Source organism: Neovison vison, chromosome 2, assembly GCF_020171115.1.
Source record: "Neovison vison isolate M4711 chromosome 2, ASM_NN_V1, whole genome shotgun sequence".
Taxonomy (NCBI): domain Eukaryota; kingdom Metazoa; phylum Chordata; class Mammalia; order Carnivora; family Mustelidae; genus Neogale; species Neogale vison.
Window position 1 is genome coordinate 233,166,452 of NC_058092.1, and position 8,541 is coordinate 233,174,992.

The 8,541-nt window shown below is 63.6% G+C and overlaps 1 protein-coding gene across 2 annotated transcripts in view; it reads left to right on the plus strand.

Moving 5' to 3' along the window:
• Positions 1 to 8,276, plus strand: part of LOC122901197 (phospholysine phosphohistidine inorganic pyrophosphate phosphatase) — a 121,458-nt gene extending 113,182 nt beyond the window's left edge. For both annotated transcript variants that reach the window (XM_044240693.1, XM_044240694.1), the window contains one exon: positions 7,560 to 8,276. In XM_044240693.1, the coding sequence (XP_044096628.1) occupies positions 7,560 to 7,656 (97 nt within the window). In that variant the 3' untranslated portion in view covers positions 7,657 to 8,276. The remainder of the gene's footprint in view (positions 1 to 7,559) is intronic.
• The last annotated feature ends 265 nt before the right edge of the window (positions 8,277 to 8,541 follow it).

The window sequence follows — 8,541 nt, forward strand, 5'->3', positions numbered from 1 at the left end:
GGGAGATTGTCCTCAAAGTCACCTACAACAGAGGCGGGGTTGGTGCAAGTTTGTGCCCTCATCCTTGGGGAGTGACATCTGCAGCTCACCCATCGTCCCAGCCGGGTGAGCTTTGCTTGCATTCCGGGGCCTGCCTGCTGGCCTGTGGGAGCTCTGGTCTGTGGCAAGTGCCTTACCCTGCCTCAGTTTACCCACCAGGGCTCAGAACCCCTGAGATTGGCCCAGCAGGTGCCTCCTTCAGCGTGGAGAGACTCCTGGCCCTTCCCAGCTGCAGGTTGGGTCACGCAGCCTGGAGTTCTGGGCCCTGGGCTGCCCACGGCCCGAACAAGAGGGCTGTTGAGTTAGCCCAGCCCACCCTTGCCCCAGCTTGCTTCCGTATCTGGACGAGAGTTGGACCCCCGGGAGTCCACAGGGCCTGACCTGGTGTGACCTCCCTCCTCTCTGGGGGGCACCCCCAGCCCAGCACAGTCTACAGTGCCTATGCGGGAAGGGTATGTCTCCCAGCGGGTGGGCATGAGTAGGGACCCAGCCCTACCTTGACAAGCAGAGGTGGGGGTGGGGGAGGTGGCCAGCCTGCGGTCCCCTGCCCCCTCCCCCATTGGTGTCAGGCCCCTGGCTCCGCTGTCCGTTTCCTGCAGGTCCTGGTCCCAGGGCACCAGGCAGTGGGCGGGAGGAAGACCGCGTGAAGGGGCTCAGAGCTGCGTGTTGCCCCTGGGCACACGTCTGTGCTCATCACGGGGGCCACCGCGGGGGAGGGTTGCCTGTTGCCCCTCCCCTAGCCCTCCCCAATACGAGCAGACGAGGGGAGGCCCAGGTGCCCACCAGGGATGGGAGCCATGGGGTGCGGCCACCTCCCCCCACAGAGGTCCTAGCCAGCAGAGTGGTGTCCCCATTTCCTTTCCTGGCCTGGCTGCCGTGGGCCTCAGAAGGGCCCGGGGCAAGTCCTCTCTCAGGCCTGGGTTTTTCTCTCAGTGCGTTTCCCCCACGTGATTTTCAAGGAAGTTAGGAAACCCCTGTCCGTGTGAGCTGGTTCGACAGGGCAGGGCCCGGGGACTTCAGGCTGTCTTGTCCCAGGACAAGCTGGGTGAGGACAGAGACCTAAGGCTGCAGCCCCTGACTGTCGAGGCCCTGGCTCTTGTGTCCGTGGTGACCTCCTTGTCAGCAAGGACCAGGTCAGAGCTCTTCGTGAAGTCTTAGCACAAGTCCCAGAGTTTTCCCAAAGGGGGTCCTAAGTCCCATCCACCCCACCTCTGGAGCCCAGGTCCCGGGCTGGCTTGGGGCACCGAGGGGTAGAAGCAGCCATCTGAGATCTGTGGCTGACTTTCCTCCGGTCACCCCACTGCCAGGTCACTGACCCTGCGGCACCTGCCGGCAGCCAGCCCAGGTCAGGGGGACACTGTGGCCCCTCGGGTTCCCAGCCAGCTGCCCTTTTGCCAAGCGCCATCCTGGGCCAGCCGGGGGGCGGTAGGAAGCATTTGCAGGAGGCCAAGCTCTGGTCCCGGGTCTTGGACTGCTGGGGCTCAGATGGAAAGATTGCCCTTGGCCCAGGCGTGTCACCTCTGGCCCCGTGAGCCGACACCCTCTGTCCTTTCCTCTGACGGTTGTCAGCACAGCCTGCTTGGCGTCACTCTTGGAGGCCAGTGCCCAGTTCCATGAATTCACTTGGCTGGCCTGCCCCGAGCGCCTCCTCTTCCAGAACAATCGGGGACAAGGACATATGCCCCTCCTCACGTGGGCAGTGGCCTCCAGGCTGGGGAGCCTCTGTTGTGCCCCGGGGCGACCAGGGTGGGGAGGCGGGTCTGCCACGGTGGCGCTGACCCTCCAGAGCTCCCCGAGGGGAGGCTGCCCACGTCCCTACGGTCGCTAGAGCCAGGGAGGAGGTGCTGGCCCCCGGGCAGCCCCGGGGAAGCGGGCGGGCATGGAGGTGGGGGGTCTGGCCGCCATTTCTCCTCAACTGGTACAAAGACCGTCACTGTGAGGCCGCTCTGGCCCGCGCACAGATCGGCCTTGTTCTCTGCCTCTGTCTTCCCTTCTTCCCTCTGCTCACAAGGCACGAGGGGGAGGACTAGCTAATGACAGGCGGTGCCCTGCCCGAGTGGGGGCCTTTGTCCATTCACTCGATGGCGGACACTTCCTGGGTGCCTGCTCTGGGCTCGGCCTGCGGGGGCGGCCGGCACCGGCAGGAATCCGGGCTCCTCCCTCTGGGCAGCCCAGGTCAGCAGAGCACCTGCCAGAATGGCTTGGGGGGTTGCGGGGGCGGGGGGTGTGGGAGGATGTGCCACATGCTCAGGAAAGAGCAGTGGGCCCCGTGGGGTCGAGCTGGAGGTGGGAACGAGTGAGTGAGGTCTTGAAGGGTCAGTAGGAGTTTGCAGTCGGAGGTTTGAAGTGCGCCCCTGGACACGGTGCAGACAGAGGTGTGGGAGGGCGGGGAAGGCCTGAAGAGCGGCGGGCCCTGGATGCCGGCTGGCCCCGGGGATGGAGGCCCCGTGGGGAGGGACTGTCTCCTCTGCCCACGAGCCAGTGGCATGGGGCAGCGGGGTCACCGCCAGCATTGACCCACGTAGAGGCGGGAGCAGATGGGTGTCTGGGAAGCTGCTCTGACCCGCCCACCGGATCTGGGCCCAGCCAGAGACACCTGAACGCCACCCCCGGGGCCCAGGGGAGCAGAGAGGAATGCGTTGGCCCTCTGCAGGGCAGCCCCCGGGACGTCTGCCTCTGCCTCCATCTTCGGACCAGGATCGGAGGCCTGGTGCTCCTGCCTAGTTCGGGGGACGTCCACAGGGACCCCTGTTTTTACGCCAATTCTGGTGAGGGCGATGTGGGGGGGGGCGTCTGGACTTCATGTCCCTTTTTCTGGAACCTTCCCTGGCCCCACAGCTCCCTCTAAATGCCCTCAGAGCTCTCTTCCTGAGCCAGGAGGGCAGAGGGCAGGATGAGGGGGTGGGCCCCAGGTGGTTCTGTTGTAACCATGCTCCGTTCTCAGAGCAGCCTTGAGAGTCGGCCGTGCGCCCACCGTATAGATGAGCAAGCTGAGGGTCAGGGAGGTAAAGAGACACTCACGCTGGGCAGACCAGTGGACCCTGGGGAGGGGCAGTGCTGCGACCCCTAGAGACCCCATGAGGTATAGGGAAAGGGGGCCTCCCAAAGTCACAGAGGGACAAGTGGGTGACCAGGACACATGTGGCCTAGAGCAGGGCATCGAGGCTGCCCACTCTGGCCCGGGAGACTCTGGTGTGTGTCTGCCTTCCCGACCCTGCCCCAGCTTTGTGCAGCTCGCTGTTTCTCTGCCCCTGTCTGCCCATCTCTCTGGCCTCTTTCCCTCCATCCCTCTCTGTCGCCCTCTCCCAAGTTGCTGTCCACCCCCCGCACACCTTTGTTTTGCTCTTTCCTCCCTCCCTCTCTCTCTGCCTGTCTCTGACTCAGTTTCTTCTCCCTCCTCTCTCGCTTTGTGTGTGTGCGTCTGTCTGGGTCCCTCTGTCCGTTTCTCGCACAGCCCCATGCTGCCGTCCCTGCCTGGCTGTGCTCTTGCCCCGTCTGTCCCTCCACGTCCTGCTCAAGGCCCAGGGGGTCTCTCGGTCCCTTTCTCCATCATGCTCTCTGCTCTGTTCCCACAGCCACGGGCACATCCTTGCTGGGTCTCGTGATTTGGCCTCCGTGGTGCCGTGTCTCTGAGGCTCTGCAGGGCTTGGGTCACCGGCCGGCATGGACCGGGGCACTGCCCGCTGGTCTGCCCTTGGACCGAGTGTGGCTGCTTCGGGGCTTCGGGGCTTCGGACTGGGCCCCGGACCATCCCCTCCTGGTACCCCAGCTCCTGAGCCACAGCTCACGGCAGCATCCCGTAATTAAGACATAAAAATCCGTGATTTCCTCTGTGTGTTGGCAAACACCGGCCGGCTGCTAATGCAATCCTTTCTTTTAATGGATTCTTGAATTTAAAATGATATGTAATTAAACGTAATTAGCTGGGTCCGCCGTTCGCTAGGTGCCGAGCGCCGAGGGAGGCTGGCGAGCAGCTCGGTGCAGAGCGGCTTCCTTCACGGGCAGATCTCTTGCTCCCTCCTGGGGCTGAGCTCACAGCACTGAACGGTGCCTAGCCCAGGGGCCCGGGGCAGGGGTCTGAGGAGGGGAGCCCCGGGCCAGCTACCCGGGGACTCGGACGATGAGCCGGGTGGGGTTTGCTCGGAGAAGTTTGGTTCCTTTGAGCCATCATGCTGACCTCACTGTTTGGGGCGAAAGCTGGGAATGCCGTGGGAGCTGGGGGTGGGCCCCAGAGCAGGGGCCGGGGGACTCCACACCTGCCCAGGCGTGACCTGAAGCCCGCCTGGCTGTCCTCCCTGGCTCCAAAGCCCCCTCCTAGGCAAAGGATGGGGCTTTGGAGCAGCTCCTGGGCCCCAGGGATAGCCGAGGGATCCCCGAAGGGCACCTCCAGGATGGCGCAAGACTCAAGCCCCCGTGCACAGGCCGAGCGAGAGGGGAGACCAGGGGGCCGGCAGCAGGGGAGCAGTGATGCCTGGGCAGGTGCCTGTCCTCCCACCGGCCCCTCCTTGCGGGCACCTGGAGCTGTGGTCTCAGGTGCAGGGACTGCCGGGACTCGGGGCCATCGGGACGTCCCCCGGGGGTCCTGGTCCCAGCCTGCCTACCCTACCACTCCAGTGCCCGTGGTTCCACACACAGGCCCCCTCTTTGACTTCCCTGGATCCCATATACTGAGGTCTGTCCCCCCACCAGCCTGTGTGCCAAGGCAGGGCCCAAGGCCAGGCCGCCACTCCCTCTCCCTGCCAGCCCGGCACACAGCACGCTCCCCTGTGGCATCCAGGTTCTCAGTGATTGAAGGAAAGGTACTGCCCCCCCCCGCCCCGCACCTGCTCCTCGCCAGAGCCTGCGCATGCGTCCTCTTACTACCTTTGTTGAGAGTCAGGGACACCAAGGCGCTGAGGTGTCAGGTCACGTGGTGAGTAGAGAGCCACGCTTAGCCTCAAGGCACAGGTGGAGAAACTGAGGCAGACAGTTCACCTGGATTAGGTTTACTGCCTGTTGGGGTACTCAGTCTCCGTCTCTCTTAGAGGGCCCCTCCCACCCACCTGCGCGCCCACCTTGCTGAGCCCTGCGGTCAGAGCTGCCCTGAGGAGAATCACACAACCCCCCCATCCAGGGCGGGCTCAAGTGATGGGGGCGGGGCGGCCCTACGGGGGTGGGGCAGCCGCACACTCCCGAGCCAGGCACGCAGCGCCCACAGGAGGCTCCTGCCCACCAGGAGGGCCCGAGTGGGGAGCGCAGGCTTTCCAGGGAGGAAGGACATCCTGCAGGAAGGGCTGCCCGCAGAAGCCCTGGGCAGTCGGCAGGCGTGAGCGCCGTCTGGGTGGACGAAAATGGAGAGGCCGGTGGGTGGCAGGGGCCGGAACCAGAGGTCTGCAAGGCTGTGTGGTAGAGGGGCGGGGTGTAGCTGGCCGAGGCTTTGTGAGCCAAACGTTGCATATTCTTTTTACAGCAGCTTGAGGGTTCTACAAAGCCGGCTGCAGGCAGGATTTGGCCTGGGGGCCACAGAGACTGGCACATAGATACCTTGTGCTTGTCAATCATGTGTGACTTCGTCACATGCCTGTATCTGTAGATGCGTAGAGAGCACTCTAAAAACAAACGTGATGCGTTTTCCCCTGTGTGCCCCACCCCGTAACTGCTACCCAGGTGAAGATCTAGAACATTGCCAGCACCCCCGATCCTGTTCCCCCGAGAAGTAACCGTCTTCTGGCCCCTGCACCATAGGGACTGGTTGTGTCGCTCCTGAACTTGGCGTAAATGGGTCCTCCAGCTGGGGTTCCTTGAGCCTGGCTCCTGCGGCATGTCGTAAGGTTGGCGGGACCCCCATGCAGCAGCGCAGAGGGTCATTTCCTGGGAGTGGACCATCGCCGCATTCTACCGCGTGCGCTTGCCACCGTGTTTCTCCGGCCCCTGCTGACGGACACTTGTGCAGTTTCCCCCTTTGTGCTCTTACCATGTAGCTGCGTGGAATGTTCTAGTACACGTGTTTTGGTGAACAAATCGATGCATTTTTGTCATGTGCGTACCTGGGAGTGAAGCAGGTGCCGGCACACAGTTTGGTGCACTAAAGGCCACGCCACATACAACCTTTTGACATCGACAAGTATGTATTTCAGCGCTGCTGGGGATGATGGATCTTAAGGCCATCGCCAGCTGTGCCTGTGATGGCAAGAGTGAAACGATCCCGTAGAACCCTGCACAGACGTGAGGGTTGTTCTTGCTCAGGTTGCAGCCCCAGTGGTGGCGGTGAGGGTCCCCATGCACTCAGCACCTGTGTTGTCTCCAGGGCTCCTGGTTTGGGTTCTCAGTCATCAGGGTTGTGTGCACTGCCCTCTCCACTCCCAGGGCTGCCCCTGGGGCCCCAGCCGCCCCTGGGGAGGTGGCCTCCAGGCCACCAGGCTGACTAAAACAAAAGGTGGTTCCCTTGCCCTGAAAGGACAGCCACTGCAGGGTCAAGAGCTTTGAGAAAAGCAAACCCTTCAAAAGGGACAACTTGGCTTTGAGGATGTTATCAGAGCCAGTGTCAACCACTTCCTTCCAAACCAGGGTGGGGGCTTCCGAGGTGGTGGCCTGGCTGCTGGGAAGCCATGATTTCCTGCTTTCTCAGAGAGCTGGGGTCAGGCCCTGGGGTGATCTGAATAGCAGGTCCTCAGTGGTACGAGGTTGCACGGGGGTACCCCCGCCCCACAAGCTCCAGCTCATGAGCAGTGCGGGAGGGTCTTCAGGTCACCAGGACTGAGTCTTAGCTCACAGCACCAGGCTGCACGCAGCCCAAAGGACGAGGTCCCAGCCCTTCCCCCAAGTGTTACAGACTTTTGGGATGTCCCTAGGAGCCCACCCCAGGTCGCTCCTGTGGCCAGGGCTCCAGCCCTCTTATAGTTCCCCACCCACGTGCCCACGGGGACCCCTGCTCTACCTCAGGACTCAGTCCACAGCCTCTTCTCCAGGAGCCCCCACATTGGCGTCCCTGGGGTGCCACCTGGGCCCATAGGCATTTGCATCCGTGGCGTGGTCTCACTTCTCTTGTGCTTATCCTCCAGGCAGATCTCAGGACATATCTGGGGCTTTGGACAGTTCTACCCCCCCAAATCCTACCCAGCCAGAGACCTGCTTTGCCAGGAGCACCCCCCTCTGTGGTGTGGGAGTGACCTCAGAGGACAGGGACTGGTTGGCAAGTGCACCCCTAGGGTTTGGACGGGGAGGTGCTCAGAGCAGGGTCAAGCTCACCGCCCTGCTGTTAGGAGTCGGACATTTCTGCTGGTGGTGGGGATGGAGCAGGGCCAGTGGCCGCTCTGAGCAGGCCTCGGCTAGAAGGGGTTCGGAGAGGTGACCCATGGAGAGAACAGGAGGGGGTGTGGGCACCCTGATGGGTGGCGGCTGAGACAGGGAGTGGGAGGAGGGGACATCCAGTGACCGGGTGCAGAAGGACCTGGAGGCCTCCTGAGGGCCTGTGCTAGACGCAGGGAGAAAGAGGCTCCGAAGGGGTCACGGACGGTCTAACCTGCGGCCCTGCTCTCCAGGCCCAGTGATGAGCGGCATCCGGACGTGAAGGCTGATGGATACGTGGACAACCTGGCAGAGGCCGTGGACCTGCTTCTGCAGCACGCGGACAAGTGACGAGCCTCATAGGGCGGCCCCCGCCTGGCGCCACCCCTCCCCTGGGCCCCAGGGTGCAGGCCAGGCTTGCTTCCCCCAGCCTCCCCTGGAGCTGCTCCTCCGGGGACGGCCTGCTGCCCCAGCCACCCCCCAACCCGGTGAAGTCAGACAGTGGGACAGACCGTCTGGGTGTCTCCAGACAAGGAGAACCCTTGTCTCCGCGAACGCTCTCTAGCCGCACCCAGTCCTATGAGTGTCCCAGCTGACTGGTCTGAGGGACCTTGACTCCCTGGCCCTCTGGGCGGGGGCTTCCTGCACCTTCCATGCAGCCTGGGACTGAAGCAGCCTCCCTGGGATGGCCCAGCATCCCCCGCTGGCCTCCTAGCCCCCACCCTGAGTCCGAGTGGCCCCTTGGCACCCCTTCCCCCTCCTACCCCAAAAGGCACCTTGGAGCCCAAGGCTGGGGCAGCTCCCCGGGGACCCCGAAGACTGCCGTCCTACAATCAAGAACTGTAGCCGCGTGGGTCAAGGCTGTGGGCCCAGAGGGTGGTCCAGGGCCCTAACTCGGTAGACGTGCATGTGTCTTGCCCAGCGTCTGCCGGGGCATCTACTGGTCAACTAAATAAACTGTCCTGACCCGACTCGGTCTCTGACTCAGTTTGACACCCGGAGGGCCCGAGGAGGGGTGGGGCTGCCCAGCCTTGGCCTGGTGCTGCCGCAGGCTTGAGCTCGCGCAGCAGAGGCCCAGGGCCCCAGACACCCGCGCCACGCCGTCCCCTCCAGGAGGACGGAGGCCCAGGAGGGACAGCAGGCAGCCCCGCGGGGGACAAGCAGAGCAGGGCGCATGTTGGCCAGCTCTCACGGGCCATCCTGCGGAGGGGGGTGGTGAGCCACAGGCTTCCAGAA